Source organism: Oncorhynchus nerka, linkage group LG7 (genome assembly GCF_034236695.1).
Source record: "Oncorhynchus nerka isolate Pitt River linkage group LG7, Oner_Uvic_2.0, whole genome shotgun sequence".
Lineage (NCBI taxonomy): Eukaryota > Metazoa > Chordata > Actinopteri > Salmoniformes > Salmonidae > Oncorhynchus > Oncorhynchus nerka.
Window position 1 is genome coordinate 79,409,570 of NC_088402.1, and position 18,073 is coordinate 79,427,642.

Here is an 18,073-nt window from a genome sequence, read left to right on the forward strand (position 1 = left end):
CCTGCTGTTCTGATAAAACATACCACCTTAAAAACATTCATAAAACTACTGTATTTTCAAATACAGACAAAAATGGCATCTCATTCACTGGGTTCAGTTCATATTATCAGCATTTGTTTGGTTTGTACCATCTTCCAGACAAACCCAGAGCCAAGGTAAAATGTACATAGATAAATTATTACAATGAGTAGTAGTAGAAAAGAGAGAAACTGACATCACACCAAACACGGTTATTTAGGTTAAAGGGAAATGAAGAGAGAAACAAAAAGGAGGGGCGGAAGTTCAGTCAACAGCTTGTTATGTCTAATAATGTTCCTGACTTAATGAACCAGAGTCTCTTTCAGTCCTCTTCGTCCTCATCTTCCTCATAGTAGCGGTTCCTCTTAATCATCTCCTCTACAGACACGGCCTCCTTGCTATCCCAGAAGCCCACATCCTGAGACGTGTGGTTGGTCTTGGGTCTAGGCTCCACCTCCGGAGACGAGGGGGACGTGACGATCTCTGACGAGGCAGTGTGGCAGTTTTGAGAAGGTAACCCTTCCCCATCTTCCCCCTCCATCTTCTCTTCTTCATCCCAGTCCTCCTTCACTCCCTGTTCTTCTTTTGACTCTAGTGATTCGTGGTGGTTCTCTTTTAGAGGTGTTTCTCTACCCTCCTCAGTGCTGGTTTGGACATCAACATAGCTGTCGTCCGAAGGTGTGTGGTAGTCAGGTGACAGACTGTCAGATTGTTCCCGGATCTCTATGATCTGTTCCTCAGGACTGGAGGCCAGCTCAGGCTCCCTGTCCTCCAATGAGCTCATCCTCTCCAGCAGTTCTGGCTCAGGATTGGCTGTCTGACTGGCAGCAGGGGCAGGAGCATGGGAGGGGCTGGCCAATGAGAAGTGCTGGCTGCGCTCTTTGAGGGAGGAGCTCCTGCAGAGGGTGGAGCGTTCGGTGGACTCTGGGCTCTGGTCGGGGAAGGCCGAGTCACCCTCTGGGGGCCACTTGGCACGGGATGGTCTGCCACCGGAGCTCCCTTCTGAGGTGGGGCTGGACCCCATGTTACCCCCCTCTCCATCTCCTTCGGTGCGGGGAGGCCAGGAAATCTTCAGCCGACGTGTCTCCACTGGCTTGTCCTTGTCTGTGGAGATCTGGGTACGGGTCTCTAGGGAGGCCGTTACCACATTGACCTTGGCCAGTGGAGACTCCTCTACTGCTGGGCTGATCAACAGTGTGCCGGTAGAGGCACACTTCTTCAGCTTGTCTTTGGAGAAGGAGGTGACCTCTGTGGTCTGTTCGGTCCGCTGTTCCTCCCCAGCCCCACTCTCTCCTTTGGTCTCCCACAGCTCCTTGTGAGGGCGCAGGCCGAAGCCCTCATCATAGTTGCCCTTGGCCTTGAACAGCTGACAGAAGTGAGGCTTGCAATAGACAAGGCTGTGCAGAGAGGCGTAGGTTCCCAGGCTGTCCAGCAGAGGGAGACAAAACATATTGAGAAAGACCATCCTTTTTATAATCAAGCAGCATAAACCCTCATCCTTGAAAACTCAAGAGGAACAAGACTGTGAACCTAACAACAATATAAGGTCCACTAACAGTGAGGTTCACAGATGTTTAAACAATAAACAAACAATTCCTTGCTGCATGGCATCTGTCCAATCCACTTACCTGAGTTTGGTGTTGCAGTGGGAGCATCTGAAGCAGGTGTTGTGGTAGACCTGTTGGTTGGCCACCAGTCTCTCCAGAGGGTAGACTGTCTTCTGACACGACACACAGCTCTCCTGTGCAGGCAAGCAGAAGCTCTGTGCACACACAAAATAGAGGCATTCAAGGCAGGTTAGTTAGGAGAAAGAATGGTTTTCTCTGAGAAAAATTCAGAAAAGGTACTGTTGAACTCACCCTGGGGTTCTTGGGCTGAGCTTGATCGTTCTGGGTCGAGGATACAGAGGAGGTGCCGATACTGGAGCCTGCTGTAACATGAGACTAATATCAGCAACAACAGAGGGAGCGGTTGTGAATATACTGACCTAATACACAGAGTACCCCAAACATTAGAAACACATTCCTAATATTGAGTTGCTTGCGTGCATCTGCCCACCCCCTCAGCTTTAATTTGTTGGGACATGGACTCTACAAGGTGTCGAAAGCATTCCACGTAGAAGCTTGCACACGTTGACTCCAATGCTTCCCACAGTTGTGTCAAGTTGGCTGGATGTCCTTTAGGTGATGGACCATTCTTGAAACACAGGAAACTGTTTGAGCGTGAGAAACCCATCAGAGTTGCTGTTCTTGACATACTCAAACCGGTGCGCCTGGCACCGACCATACCCTGTTCAAAGGCACTTAACTTTTGTCTTTCCAATTTCCCCTCAATGTCACACATACACAATCCATGTCTCAATTGACTCAAGGCTTAACATCCCTCTTTAACCTGTCTCCTCAGCTTTACCTACACTTAATTGCACATCTGGCCCTTTAATTGGCATCTACTGTGCTGTCTAACTTGCCGGTATAGCGATGGTTCTATACTACTCCTGCTCATTTCATGGCAAAGTTTGCAAATAGATCCTAATGATATACTTCTGCCAGGTAAGCCTACTTTCCAGTTAACATAATTGACAAGGTTTTGGAGATAGTACTTTGTTAACCCACAAGACGGTTATCACATCAACTGGCTACTAGTTATGGGCATTCCAAGTCTTTTCTGTGAGCCAGATAATTTGGCTCTGGATCCCAAATGGCTCTGTTCAGTAATGCTTAGAAATGGACTTAAACCATTTTTTTTTAAATCAATAATTTAAAACTTAAAACAGTTCATTAAGTCAGATCATGAAGTGTGAGTTCAAATATATTTTTACCTGAACAAATTATGGCCTGAACATAATTTTATTTGGGGGTCAAATTGAATGCACGTAGATCAGAATCAGGCTCTCCTTATACTGTTCCTGCACTGCGAATTACCATCTTCAGTAAAAGTGATGCACATTAGGCAGCCAAATGAACGCCTCTCACATATGCGACTCGCTTCCCGACAATTACCAAGAGCCATTCGTTTGCGATCGACCCAAAGTTACTGGCTACACATGGAGTGATGAACACCAGCACCACAGACAGACAGGGGCAATATTGCTGAAACTTAATATTGAAACAGATATTGTGTTAGGTTTGGCTTGTTAAGCCAATAGTGGCAAACCAGGGGTGGGATAATGTCAATCTTGCATTCGTTTGATAGTAGCTGGGAGCTTGCGGTGTCTGATACTTGAAAGATTTATGACCGTTTGTGGTGGAACAGGTGACTATTGCATGTACTTTCAGAATTGTTTGGCGAGCTACTCATAGGTGGCCTGCGAGCTACTGGTAGGTGGCCTGCGAGCTACTGGTAGGTGGCCTGCGAGCTACTGGTAGGTGGCCTGCGAGCTACTGGTAGGTGGCCTGCGAGCTACTGGTAGGTCACAACCAACCTGTTGGAGACCATGATACCAATTGAAGTGGATTTAACAAGGGACATGAAAAGGGATCAAAGCTTTCACCTGGATTCACCTGGTCAATCTATGTCATGGAAAGAGTCGGTGTCCTTAATGCTTCGTACACTCAGTGGAGGAGACATAAATGATGACGAACAAGAATATAGATTTGGTGAAATGTAGTGGTGGACCAAAATAGTTACCATTACTCTCTGTGGAAGAGGCTTTCCTACTGGTGGGCTCAGAGTCCGAACCCTGAGAGGAGAGGAGATCATGATTTAGGGATGTTTCAGACATAGACGACACAGACACAAAGAGCACAGTTTCTCACCATGTGCCCACTGCCTGGGGGTACATTCTCCTTCTGTTTGTTGCTGCAGAGGAGGCCTGAGTCCAACTGATCACTCTGTCAGAGAGAGAAAGACAGGGACCTGTTTTACAGTTGGGATAAGTAACCTGCACATGACAGGTTCTGGCCGGGATGGGCCTGAAGTTTGGTTTGGTTTATTTCGGATCCACATGATGCCTTTGCCAAAGCAGAAGCCATTCTTCCTGTGGTCCAAAAGTTATTACTTTGGGCTCAAGTTCAGTCAGGTTTGAGAAGTCTATGGTTACACATGGTAGTTAGTCTTCCATGGCAGTGTAAAGGACAGGAACTCACGCTGACTGAGGATGATAACACCTCGGTTTTAGATACAGCAGCCTGGTACATGGCCATCCTGTCCCTCAGGGGCACAGACTCCATACTCCCTGCATCTAGGAGACAGACAGAGAGAAGCGCAGGTTACACACATACACAAAACACATTGCGCATAAGCTATAGAAAGGAAAGTACAGGCTATAGATTTAGCACAATGCAGACTGTGGGTCATGGGGAGCATCCCAAATGTCCCCCTATATAGTGCACTACTTTTGACTACAGCCCCATAGGCTTTGTTCAGAAGTAGTGCACTATTAAGGAATAAGATACTATTTCGGATGTAACCATGTTGTTTGTCAGGCTGTGATGGGAACAGGTTCACGGGGGAATGGAAAGAAAAAGCATTCTTCCTGTAACTATCATTCTTCCTGTAATCACTGGGGCATCCTGCTGATCATAGCACAAGGAGTGAGCCCCAGCCCTCTCCATACAGTCTATACCACTGAAACAGCTATAGGAAGGAAACAACTTACATATGTTTTAGTCTGTCTGTAGTTCTGTGTGGCCTAATGAAACAATATACTCATGGAGAAGAATGCATTTGATTTTAACTCTGGTGTCCCATTCCGTGTGTGTCCCCTCAGTGTAACAGTACCTCCAAGTAGCTGGTCCATGTTATCAGTGATGCCTCCGATCCTCACAGGCGCTCTGGACGCCTGGAAACACAGAGCCAAGCCACACTATCAGGACAGCATATTCCATTATGGTAGCCTTTACATTGTAGACTCAGCAGGCTGTGAACATACGGACTAATGCCAGCAGCACCTGTATCATGGTTTGCATACAGAACCATATGATGCTCACATACTTAGCTCTAGGCTAGCATAAACACACAGTAGGAGAGAACCAGGGCCATCCATCAGACAGTTCTGAGCCCTGTGCTCTGACAGAAGAGGAAAACAGGAGTGGAGAAGAGAAGTGGCAGCCTGTCAGTCAGTTCCAGTAGCAGCCTGGCTTGTTGTCCAGCTCCCCCTTCTTGGCTGTCTGCCTCTGCATCCAATCCCTCTATACTCTAATCCCCTTATGAGCTCAGTGAGATAGAGCCTGGGGCAGATAGGGGTGTCTGCCTTGCCTCCCTCAGGCTGTACCGCATCACTGTGCGCCTCCCAAATTTTGTAACAATACAGAGAGCTTCATATATCTCCACATTGACATGATTGGTTGACATTAGGTGGGGGCGGGATGTCCTGTATAAGCAAACGCACGTCCTTGACAACTTCCTTCATGACAGCTCTGCTCCATGAAGCACAAGTAGTATGAATGCTCTGACTTCTGCAGAGGCTGCATCGCAGTAAATGCTGTACGGTCACTGCAGACGTTGGATTGACCACGCAGAGCCTTGTAGCCAGAGTGTGATCAGTGTCAGAGATTAGAGGAGCAACAGGGTGTCACAGAGCCCTGTGAGGCTGGGACTGCAATGGGCACAGCCTTAATAATACAGACAGTGGGGGATAAAACCCTGAAATACAAAGAGGAGACAGAGTAGTGCTGTTCCGAAGGAAAAGTCTTTATAGGGTTGTGCGTTTGTGGCAGTCTGGATTTTAGATCTGCATTGGCAGAAAGGGGTTGAACGTGCTGCTCCATCCTCCATAGTGGATTAATCTAGGCTCTAGGGGGAGCCAGGCCCCAGCTGGCCCAGACGGAGAGACCCCTCTCTAACCCAGCCAGAGGGCCCCCTCCCAAACCAAGACTCAGCCGATACCCTCTCCAGACCATGGTCACGGGCGGTGCCTCAACAATATGGGAGAGGCTGTAAACAAACAATAGGCCAGGAGGCAGCTGAGCTCAGAGAGGGAGGAACTGATCAGCAAGCCAGACAGACAAAGACCTGACACTAATCCCACTGACAATTAAAACCCCCAGAGACAGATGATACAAATCGAGGCTCCTCCCTGAATCCTACCGCCAGCTGGCTGGCTGGGCATCAGAGCAATAACAAAAAAGGTCCATTCAAAAATCAGTGAGTTTTAGGCTACAAATAGCCCAGAACCACCATTGACAAAAACATGAAAAAGTCCTTGATAAGCCCATTCACTGACAGTAAGCATAATTCACCAACCATAGTGCAGTCAGTGTATAGGCTAGCCCTCCCATCAAAGGACTCACAGCGTAATGCGCTAGAATCTAGTCAAAACATTAAACAAGCAAAGAAAGCAAACCAAATATAAGGCGGAGACTTATATTCAGAGCCGCAGCACTACAAGTGAGCTTATGGAGATCCAAGGTTGAGACCAAACAAAGAACAAAAAACATATTTACCTCTTGCAAAGTAACGCTAGGAGCTACAGGGAGAAGCAGAGTGGAACTCAAGGAAGAGGAAAGGAGTTAAGCTGGAGCGCTCATATCTGTCCTGGAGGAGCTTGGAACATCAACAGCAGCTAACTCGATTCGGTTCATTACACTGTGGCTCCACTGGACTGGTGCCTCTCCTTCGTCCTTCCTTTCTGCCTCGTCACAGTCTCACAGAGAGAGAAGCAGAGAGGGGGCATATGGAGGGGAGTGGGGCTGGAAAGGAGAGAGGGGGGTGACCAGGGGGGGGGGGGGGGTGAAGTTGGGTCAATTAATTTCACAGTGCCTCTCCCTCATGGTCGTCTCCTCCAGCGAGAGGAGCAGGAGAAGAGAGAAGGGGGGGCAGAAGGAGAAGGCCTTGCTTTGATAAGCCAGGGAGGGATTTATCAGAGGAGGCTCAGTTTCTTCTCTACTGCAGTAATGTGCCTGCCCCATGACATCACCACCTCTCGAGGAGAGGGGCAGGGGCTGAGCTACAGGTCAGGGAGCAGGTCAGGCACAGGGCTGGGTGTGGGTCGAGGAAAGGGGCAGCCAGGTCACTTCCTGGCTGTCAGCTGAGAGAACAAGAAAGAGCTGCTCATGTGCTTAAGAAGTGAAGGAGGGTTCAGCCAGCTGGGGCATGGCAGGTGAGGCAACTTGTTAAGCCGCTACAAAAACACTCCTCTGATCTGATGTCCAGGCGGGCGTCCATGTTCAAAGACCGAGTAGTAAGCTAGTTATCTGAGCCAGTGCTGTGTGTTTTTAAAAAAAAAATGAATCTTTAAAATCAATGGTCAACTAAAACCCAACCTCATTGGAATGTTACATTGAAAGTCTGGCATTTCACATTCAATACCTAACATTTGTACAAGCCAGGAAAAACAAACGAAATAAAGACTGTTATTCTTGACTCTAGAGTAGAAAGGGTGAAAAATATCCTTTGCTTTTAAATGAGCTCATCGAATCTGAACAAAAAGAAAATGCAACATGTAAAAAGTGTTGATCCCACATTTCATGAGCTGAAATAAAAGATCCCAGAAATGTTCCAGTCGCACAAAAAGCTTATTTCTGTCAAATTTCTGCACGTCCCTGTTAGTGAGCATTTCTCCTTTGCCAAGATGATCCATCCACCTGACAGGCGTGGCATATCAAGAAGCTGATTAAACAGCATGATCATTACACAGGTGCACCTTGTGCTGGGGACAATAAAGGGCCACTAAAATGTGAAGTTTAGTCCCACAACACAATGCAACAGATGTCTCAAGTTGAGGGAGCGTGCAATTAGCATTCTGACTGCAGGAATGTCCACCAGAGCTTTTGCCAGAGAATTGAACGTTCCACAATAAGCCACCTCCAACATTGTTTTAAAGAATTTGGCAGTACGTCCAACTGGCCTCACAACCGCAGACCCACGTGTATGGCGTTGTGTGGGCCAGCGGTTGCTGATGTCAACATTGTGAACAGAGCGCCCCATGGTGGCGGTGGGGTTATGGTACGGGCAGGTATAAACTATGGACAATGAACGCAATTTTAATTTGAATCCATGTCAGTTTGAATGCACAGAGACACCGTGGCGAGATCCTGAGACCAATTGTTGTGCCATTCATCCGCCGCCATCACCTCACATTACAGCATGATAATGCACGGCCCCATGTCGCAAGGATCTGTACACAATTCCTGGAAGATGAAAATGTCACGGTTCTTCCATGGCCTGAATACTCACCAGACAATATTTGGGATGCTCTGGATCAACGTGTATCCAGCAACTTCGCACAGCCTCTGAAGAGGAGTGGGACAACATTCCACAATCAACAGCCTGATTAACTTTTTTTTAAGGCATCTGTATTCCCAGTCACGTGAAATCCATAGATTGTGGCCTAATGAATTTATTTAAATTGATCGATTTCCTTAAATGAACTAACTCAGTAAAATATAAAAAATAATTTATATTTTTGTTCAGAATAATTGCTAAAATATACTAAAGTACCAAAGGTTTCCAGTGCATTTGGAAAATTGTCACGTGTTGCCTTTATATCAACATGGCTGTTAACCCCAGAGGGAGCATGAGGAGGATAGGACAGTGGTTGTTTTGAAGAACCCCTTTTATCTGCCTGAGGACATGTTTATGGCTAGCCTATCTCGAGGAGTGTTCTGTAGTGAGATGAGAACAGTCATAGCGGTGCATGTGACAGGCAGCATGACTAACCCCAGGAGGGCTCGGACCCCTGGAGAACATGACACCTTCCCTTCTAGAACAGGAACAATGGAGGACACACATACCAGTTGTCTTATGAACCACCATACTTCAGCTTCAGGCAGTCGTCTGACCTCAGATTAAAACACATGGGGCTTTTCTTTAGCAAACCCATGGCGTAAGTCACCATCAGAGCAGCATGTGTAATCACACCACCGATCCACACAACACTCTCCTAAAACCTAAACAATAGAAAAGTGTTTCCATTCAGCCAATAGCCATTCCCACTATTTATGTGACGGAAGATTTGAAATATAACGTCAAGTCATGTAAAGAATAAAAAAGGTGTCTGAAAATATTATACGAAAAAAATATGTCCTATTTATTTTTTTGTTGAAAACATGCTAGTTTGTAATCAGTGACTTTGGACCTACTTTGTTCTGCTGGTTCTCTCCTTTCTCAAACATCATCTTGAGGTTGTTGAGGGGGATGTTGGGCTTCTCACTGGGGACACAAGGTACTTCTGCTACTGCCTCCTGCCTCTCTGGGTCTCTCTGCTGCAGTCTTCTCTCCATGCCAGGTCCTGCCTGGTCCTCAGCGGCTGTGGGGCTGGTGTCGGGGTCTGGTGAGAGAGGTGGCTGGGCCTGAGTGGCCTGGGGCTGGATCTGATGCTTGGCTTTAGGGTTTAAGGGGAGTAAGCAGCAAGTCTGGGTGGTGTGGGGTAACAGGGCGCAGGACGTGGCTGAGGACTGGACAGGCTGCTCCCACCACTTCTTCAACACACTCAGGTTGCCACTGCGGAGAGTTGGGGGCAACGGATCTGCAGCCTCAAGGAGGACGTAAAGAGAAAGTTTAGTTTATTAAGATATCCATTATATTCACCAGGGCTACTCCTCAACTTGTTCATACAGTCTGACTAGCAGAAACATAGCAATGGCATAAATCAAAAGGGTGTACAGTTTCTGTGCCTAATAGAATCCAAGAATAGAATAGAAACACTGTGGAATTCAACCCAGAAGGTAATGAGGGTAATACTATTAGCAGCATGTGAAGAAGATAAGATGGGTAATTGGACAGAAAACAGATACCAGTCACATCAATAGTTTCAGGACACAAGAGTAAGAGTCTCCAACCGCATTCTAATAAAGCTACCGTTAGCATTCAACTGGACTAGCATCTTTCCAACAACAAGACCTCTCCCTAGCTAACCCAAACAGCTGACTACAGTTTCTCATGCTCATCAAATGACTAGGATTATGACTAAAACAATTTAAGGGATGTTTAACACAAGATAGGCCTACTCATGAAAAGTATCTCAATGCTGTCTTTCAAGTAACCAACTGAAGCATTGTCCTGTGTTGACATAACAACCATGAAAATAAGATAAGTGAAGCTGAAATAACAATTTACAGCCATTTAAATATGTGGTACGGAATTAAGCACTTACAAATGTGTATGAATTGGAATTCAGAACATATTATAAGAACTGCAATATGTATACTGAGTATACTAAACATTATGAACACCTTAATATTGAGTTGCGCACGTTGTTGACTCCAATGCTTCCCACAGTTGTGTCAAGTAGGCTGGATGTCCTTTGGGTGGTGGACATTCTTGATACACACAGGAAACTGTTGTGTGAAAAACCCAGCAGCTGTGCAGTTCTAGACGCACTCAAACCGATGCGCCTGGCACCAACTACCAGACCCTGTTCAAAGGGACTTAAATAGTTTGTCTTGACCATTAACCCTCTGAATGGCACACATTCACAATCCATGTCTCAATTGTCTCAAGGATTAAAAATCCTTCTTTAACCTGTCTCCTCCCCTTTATCTACAGTGATTGAAGTGCATTTAACAAGAGACATCAATAAGGGATTGTATCATTCACCTGGATTCACCTGCTCTTTCCATGACAGACTGACCAGGTGAAAGCTATGATCCGTTATTGATGAGATCCAGTTGGCTGTGTGTCTGCCAGGTGGAAATGATAAAAGCCTTTAGTAAAGATGGAGCTAGCCCACCCGGCGGGGGGAGAAAAAGGAGCCTCGCCAGTGAGGAACGCTGATAAATGTGACTCATGTTGACTGATAATCCAACTGTATTATGCTAACATGTTATTTACATTTCACCAAGAGGGCACCATTGTCAAACAGAAAAGGGTCAGTTGAAGGAAAGGGAACAACCCAGGAAAAGAGAGAACAGGAGACCTGCCGCATGCCCCCTCCACAAACTGAAGAATTTACCTCATTTGACATTCTTTGAAAATACCTTGAGCCTCTGCTAACAGTGACAATAGCTAGTTCTACACCACAACCCAGGTGTAAACCCCAACATCATAATGAGGAGTCCCAGGCGCAAACTGAGTCTTTGCATTTGCCAGTTCAATTGTCCCCTCCCCCACTGGTTATAAATACCAGCGCTTAAAATGTTCTACTGCTTGAGCACCCGCACCTCTTACAGAATATAGGCTTCAAATTATTGCAGCACTTCCCCACCTAAATATATATGTAAACAGTACTGTCACCCAAAATGAGTGCCAGCACCCATTTCAACCCACTTCAAGCACTGCTTTCAATACAGTACACCAAATGATGGTCTACCTATGCCAGACACCTACCTGGGATTGAAGTCGCTTAATGAAGAAAAAAAATCCCTGCAGTCTGTTTATATCCCCTCAAGTGCAATTCCCGGGCCGCCCAAGGTGGGATCAGGCATTACATTGTCTTCCTTCATGGCCGTGAAGTGAGTGACCACCCAGGAACAAGAGTATCCATGTGAAACGACAGTGGAGGTATTATCTACCTTAAGATTAAAGTCTCAATATAAGGATTAAGGCTTTTCTAGTCTAGCCTCCAACTGCAGCATGTGAACATCCGTGTGTGTGTGTGTGTGTGTGTGTCTCAGAGAGAGAGAGTGAGTGAGGATGAGTAAGTACATGTGAGAGAGAGAAATAGCTTTGTTAGATATTTGCACTTTCCAACCCTGACTGGATACTTACTGCTTTCTTCCTCTCCGAGTTGCCCTCCTCTGCAGCCAGTTGGTATCTAGGAAGAGGATAGATGGGGTTGTGAGCATAGGCCTGCATCATGAGGTAGAGCAGTTTATAGGTAGTCCGTTTACAGCCCTGTCTTAGCCTCTAGAACTAAAACTACTTGGGTGTTTGTGGGGATCTCTTCTAATTCCAATTATACACAAACATGGATCAACGCTGTCTCCTAGTGGTCAGACACTGAAACCTTCTCCGAATATCAAAAATATGAAACTACGCATTTCAATGACCCTGACCATGTACCAATTATAAGATAGTAAAAGGGACGTTTCAGTCAATAAAATGGCCTACTAAGACGCTGGATGGTAATTCGGGGGAATAAAGGTGACATTTCACAGGAAGTTCATCTCATTTGATTTATTTTCACCATTTAAAATGAGAAGTGTCGACATCAGTGAAACTGGAATAACAGGTTTGTGGCGATGTTATGGATAAACATCATTCCACACAAAATAGCAACAGCTGGAAAGGGAAGACAAATGTCAAACTGTTGAAAAGTAGAGGTATGAAGGGGGGACAAATCTAATCTCAGACATGTAATAGTCGGTGCGGTTTCTACAATTGGCTAGACAAACTGGTAAAACTCTAGCCTGGTCCATGATCCATTTGTCCTCTTGCCTCTCAATGACAATGAGTTGGCATGATAGCACAAGCAGACTGGCACTAAGGCTAGTAAAAATCAGCAATGTTATCAAATACAGTTTCAAGCCATTTAATGTTCTGATCTTGTACTGATCCAACAAGCACAGACAGGACAGGAAGGGACAGGACAGGACAGGACAGGAGAGGACAGGACAGACTGGCAGTGAATGGTGATCTGTTACTAAGGTTTCAGGCAGCAGTGCATACTAGGATGGAAAAGCCATCAGTGATCAGGAGTACGTTTGTGTCTACCTTGATACAGGGTTATGTACAATAGAGAGAGAATAGATACATCTGGGTGAGTTTAAATGTGAAGAGTCATTGACTGAGAAGAGAAGATGTTAGGAAGTGAGTAACAGTCACAGTAAGGGTAAATGGGAGAGAGTGAGAAACTTACTTGGAGAAGCGCTCAGCAATGGCATTGTTCCTGCCTCTGGTGCCAACTATGGACAACTCCTTAGCTGTGACTCTGAGGGAGTGGGAGGCCCACTGACTGCGACTGAACGGAGCAATGGCCATCTCTGTTGTTCTCAGGGAAAAACTGCTCTAGCTGGCTGGAGGGTGAAAAAAATAATAATAGGTCAAATTAACCTCACAATTCCACCCTAGACAATCATGGAATTAGAAATCTTTCTAAAAAAACAACTCAGATGTATTTTCTTCATGACAGCAGTATCTCAGCATGTGGGAGGAGACTGTATGACCAATATGTCTATGTCTGCAGTGAATGATGACAGTAGGCTACAATTGTGTTAATTACTTGCGGTTCCTATGGATGAATCAGCAGTGAGTAAGACAGTAGCCAGCACACAGCAGCTACTAATCCATCATTGAGACATTATTGTCTCATCATTGAGACATCATGAAGTTGAAGCCCCCAAGCTACTACCAGCAGGCACAGGCCTTCCCCAGTCATCTCTCTGTCAGAGTTCTGTGAACTACCCATCTGTTTCCTGGGATGTCACACAGACTGACTGGAATTCAGGGAAAGCAGATGCATGCACTCACTCTCAGCCTAACTGTCATTACACGCACTCCCTCTCAGCCTAACTGTCATTACACGCACTCCCTCTCAGCCTAACTGTCATTACACGCACTCACTCTCAGCCTAACTGTCATTACACACACTCACTCTCAGCCTAACTGTCATTACACGCGCTCACTCTCAGCCTAACTGTCATAACACGCACTCCCTCTCAGCCTAACTGTCATTACACGCACTCACTCTCAGCCTAACTGTCATTACACGCGCTCACTCTCAGCCTAACTGTCATTACACGCGCTCACTCTCAGCCTAACTGTCATTACACGCGCTCACTCTCAGCCTAACTGTCATTACACACACTCACTCTCAGCCTAACTGTCATTACACGCGCTCACTCTCAGCCTAACTGTCATTACACGCACTCACTCTCAGCCTAACTGTCATTACACGCACTCACTCTCAGCCTAACTGTCATTACACGCACTCACTCTCAGCCTAACTGTCATTACACGCACTCACTCTCAGCCTAACTGTCATTACACGCACTCACTCTCAGCCTAACTGTCATTACATGCACTCACTCTCAGCCTAACTGTCATTACACGCACTCACTCTCAGCCTAACTGTCATTACACGCACTCACTCTCAGCCTAACTGTCATTACATGCACTCACTCTCAGCCTAACTGTCATGACATGCACTCTCATTTCAGGATTACACATGGTCCACCAGACAAAAACAATGCCTATATGGATGATGAGGATTCGAGTTAGGGAACATAGTACTGTCTGAAACTATTGGTTTAAACTGTCATTTTTTAACAGAGGTATGGCGAGACAGGTAGACCTAGGCTATATATTCCTTTATAAGAAGAAATAGGAGACACCTTCCTTCCACACACCACCGTGAGGATCTCACAGTTATTATGAATAATATTGAAATCAGCAAAAAAGCCCCCGTTTAGCAGGTTGGCATGTATCTAGCTCATAAAACATGGGCCTAAACACTTTTGTTGCGTTTATATTTTTGTTCAGTATAGAAAGAGATATGCTCTTTAGTTTATTGCATGCATTCAGGAAAGTCCCACTTACCAAGAGTCAACTGGTAGCCTTGACACTTTCTCTTCTGCTTTATCCACTGATCGAACACTGCGCATAGATCCAAGTCAAAATATCACCTCAGACAATGAATTTTCAAAATTGCCAGCAGCATATGATTGGCTATACAATAAAAATATAACTAATAGTAAATGACTTGAGTACAGAGAGCAAACAGCTAAAATGATTAGTCCCAACTTAACTCCCAGCATTCAAAGCATTATTTCCAGACTGATAAATACCATGAGAAGCCTTTATTTTTTTAGATCAGCTTATAAAGACTACAGTTTTTCTCATTTGTGATTTACAGAAAAGCTGTTTTGCATTACATCTCATGAAAACAAACATAACAGGCTCTTAAAAATAATCTCATCCCATGAAGAATTCTAAAGATCTTATACACATTACTTACCTTTGAGTCCTCTCTTACTACTTCAACTTCACTCAGTCTATTTGCCTTCTCCCCAGTCTCTTTGCCTTCTCTCTGTCTTCAAACCTTCTCCCCAGTCTCTTTGCCTTCTCTCTCAGTCTTCAAGCGTTCTCCTCCGTGCCTCAGTAACAGTTTGCTGTCTTGCACTGCTGCATAGAAGTATGTAATATGCTTGGAGAGATGGGAGGGGGCAAATGAAGACCATGAGACTCCAACCAATAACGATGCAGAATTTACCTCCACCTGGCAGGTACAGTCAGAGTCCCTCCCATCCAAAACACTGTGTTCCGGTGTACACTAGATAGCACACCCACAAAGTCAGATTCCACAGCCACAAAGTCTATATTAGCACACCAAAAAAATTGCTTTGGTATTAATTAAAGGTTAGGGTTAGGCATAAGTTTGGTAGTGTGGTTAAGGTTAGAGTTAGGTTTAAAATCAAAATTTAAGAAGAGAAATTGTAGAAATGGGCATGGTTTAGCCATAATTATGACTTTGTGGCTGTGTTAACTAGTGACAACCCTGTGTTCATGAGGGTGAATCTAAACGCAAACAAGGTGAGTACATACCGTACAGCCTACACATCCAACACAGTATGACATAAAGGGAAGAATCCCACTCAATTCCTGGAAGTAGCACAGACTCCGCCCACCTTCTCATGAGGTCAAAGGCTGAGGATGTGAGTCGTTCACAATCAAGAAAAACGCCACTGAGTGTCTGTGATCAAAAGACTTGAGACGTCTTATCGCAATCAAACCCATGTTCTCATCCCTCTTCAACTTAAAAGGTCTGTCTGTCAATAAACCCATACCAAAATAAATCCTCTGTGCCTTGTTGTTCCTCTAAGATGTTTAAGACATAATACCATGTGGTTTATCAGGACTGCTAAGCTTCAGATAACGTGGCACCTGGGTCTAGGCTTCATCAGTGTCACATCACTACAGTCTAATCCAAACCACATGATTCTACTGTGTGTGTGGGGCAGGGCTCTGTATCGCTAAAGATAAATGTAACCTGACAGATAACTATGTCTACGGCAGACAGGATTTCAGAGAATACAAACTTGGTTTCATTTAAAGTTGTGTAACAGTCAAAACCCTGTGTGGATCAGGATAAAACTCTCTCTGGCTTTACTTTGGACAGTCTGTGTGTCTTTGGAGGAACCACAGGTGAAACCTTCTTTTGGCTTGTCCTCATTACATGGCATCCATGCTAAGAATGGCTGACTATTCATTCACTAATTTATTACAATGAGTCCACTCCATATCTGCCAGGTATTTCATGCTGGCTCTACGCTCAACAACAAGCTGTATGCGTACAGGTAACTGCCAAAATAAAGGAAACACTTGATTTTAGGGATACAACCTATATTGAAAGCAGGTGCTTCCAAACAGGTGTGGTTCCTGAGGTAATTATGCAAGTTTAAAAATGCCCAGTAGTTTGGCTACTTTAGCTAGAATAAGATATCTCAGTGACCTTGAAAGCAGGGGTGCATCCAGCTAGTAGATTTGGTTCTTTGGAAATTGTGGAAATGGTTGTTCCTTAACCAGTAAAACTTAAAGTTTTTTTAAAGTTCTGAGAATGGAAATGAACATTGTTCCTGTTCTGGGAACGTACATTTTTAGGTAGCGGGGAGGTTCTGATAATGTTTTACTCTGGTTCCCTAAGTTTTCCTGAGAGGTTTTATTAACGTTCTGAGAATGGAAATGATAGGTTATTTGAAGGTAAATAAGACATATCGACACTGCTAGTTTAACTGTTTTGAACTCCAGACACATGGAAATTAATTTGCTTAATTAATTTGCTTAGGCATTAATCATGTAAACACTTGTTTTTTGTCGCACAGTGTCAGTGAGATTAGAACCTACAATATGACATTCTGTTCTCTATCCATTGGATTGTATTGCACCACCAGGATGTAGCTAGCATTCAATGTTCTTTTAACTTGTACAAAGCTGTTATTTTTAAATATATAACAGACCCCATTTCGAAGGAAAAAAGCACTCATTAAGATCAGGTGTGGCCAATTAGTGAGTATAGCCAACACACTTAACAAGATAGAGGATAGAGATTTTTATTGAAGCTGAGAATGGAATGTTTTTAAAGAACGTTCTTAGAACATTCTCTGAACGTTACTAAAGTAGTCTTGTGGTTTTTATGGAATGTTTTCTTAACATTCTCAGAACAATTTGAGAACATTACTTTACATAGAACCTTGTAAGTAACATTATGCTGAAGTACTGAAATTCCCACAGGAGAATGTTGTTTCTTGACGTTCTCTGAAATATTTGAGAATATTCCCAATGTCAAACCATTTGCAGAACATTCCTAGAACATTACCAAAATTGAAATTAAATGTAATCATTTGTGAACTTTTGGGAAATGTTCTGTAATGAAATACCAAGAAATTAACTTTTTTTTTTTTTGTCAAGTTCCTTAAATGTGCTGAGAGCCAAGAAAATATTGTTCTCACCAAGCTCTAAGAAACATGTGTTTCTCAGAATGTTATGTGCTAGCTAGGAAAAGAGCATAGTGGGTTTAATGTGTGTCTCAGTCACCAGAACAACCCAATTGAACACTTATGGGAGATTGTGGAGCAGTGCCTGAGACAGCGTTTTCCTTCACCATGAACAAGACACCAAATTATGCCATTTCTCGTGGAAGAATTGTGTCGCATCCCTTCAATAGAGTTCCAGACACTTGAAGAATCTATAACATGGTACATTGAAGCCGTTCTGGCAGCTCATGGTGGCCCAACGCCCTTGTTTCCTTTATTTGGCAGTAACCTGTACCTAAATGCAAGCAGAGGCCTGTAGACATGTCCCTTAACTAGTCATCTAAATCTCAAACAACATGATGACATCAGCAGCAGGAGTCAGAATGTGAGAACTGTTTCCCACAATGAGTCAGTGTTCTGTGTAACATTAATTAAATCATGAGATTCAATCAACACAGAAGGGCCTATTTGGAAACCCATAGATAAAGATACTATGATCAAATAGACACAAACAAACATTGTGGAGCGGAAATGTCGTTTTTGGCTCGGTTTCGTCTATCCCAGCATTATATATTTGGAAATTAAACTCTGTTCCTGTTTGTATTAGCTGGGACTTTCATGGGAGGAGAGAGGGGAGTTGTAAAGGCCTATAAATAGAGATGCTTTTCTCATGGATAAAAAGTAAACATTTGCCCCTTAGTTGTTCTTATCCACATGTTGAGTAATAAAAGCAAAAAATTATTGCATTATTTTCTCAGGTCCAGAAG

The 18,073-nt window shown here is 44.4% G+C and overlaps 1 protein-coding gene across 2 annotated transcripts; it reads right to left on the bottom strand.

Annotated features, from left to right (window-relative positions):
- Positions 1-212: 212 nt before the first annotated feature.
- LOC115122813 (LIM domain and actin-binding protein 1-like) lies at positions 213-15,149 on the bottom strand. 2 transcript variants are annotated; one of them, XM_029652076.2, is made up of 12 exons: positions 14,792-15,149; positions 14,374-14,430; positions 12,695-12,851; positions 11,605-11,650; positions 9,039-9,431; positions 4,738-4,798; positions 4,104-4,198; positions 3,774-3,848; positions 3,646-3,697; positions 1,878-1,945; positions 1,647-1,780; positions 213-1,442 (listed from the first exon to the last, which is right to left on the bottom strand). In XM_029652076.2, exons 3-12 carry the CDS (start codon positions 12,814-12,816, stop codon positions 341-343), a joined length of 2,148 nt encoding a protein of 715 aa, XP_029507936.1. In that variant the 5' UTR covers positions 12,817-12,851; positions 14,374-14,430; positions 14,792-15,149; the 3' UTR covers positions 213-340. The 2 variants fall into 2 exon arrangements, with proteins under 2 accessions (XP_029507936.1, XP_029507935.1); XM_029652075.2 differs by having other exon boundaries at positions 1,878-1,948; positions 14,792-15,136.
- Positions 15,150-18,073: the final 2,924 nt, after the last annotated feature.

Excerpts from the sequence above, each read along its gene's own strand:
- LOC115122813 (XM_029652075.2), bottom strand. The coding sequence starts at position 12,816 with ATGGCCATTGCTCCGTTCAGTCGCAGTCAGTGGGCCTCCCACTCCCTC. Across the intron at positions 9,432-11,604 it reads ACTCGGAGAGGAAGAAAGCA|GCTGCAGATCCGTTGCCCCC; the intron begins GTAAGTATCCAG and ends GTCCTCCTTGAG. Across the intron at positions 4,199-4,737 it reads CATGGACCAGCTACTTGGAG|ATGCAGGGAGTATGGAGTCT; the intron begins GTACTGTTACAC and ends TCTGTCTCCTAG.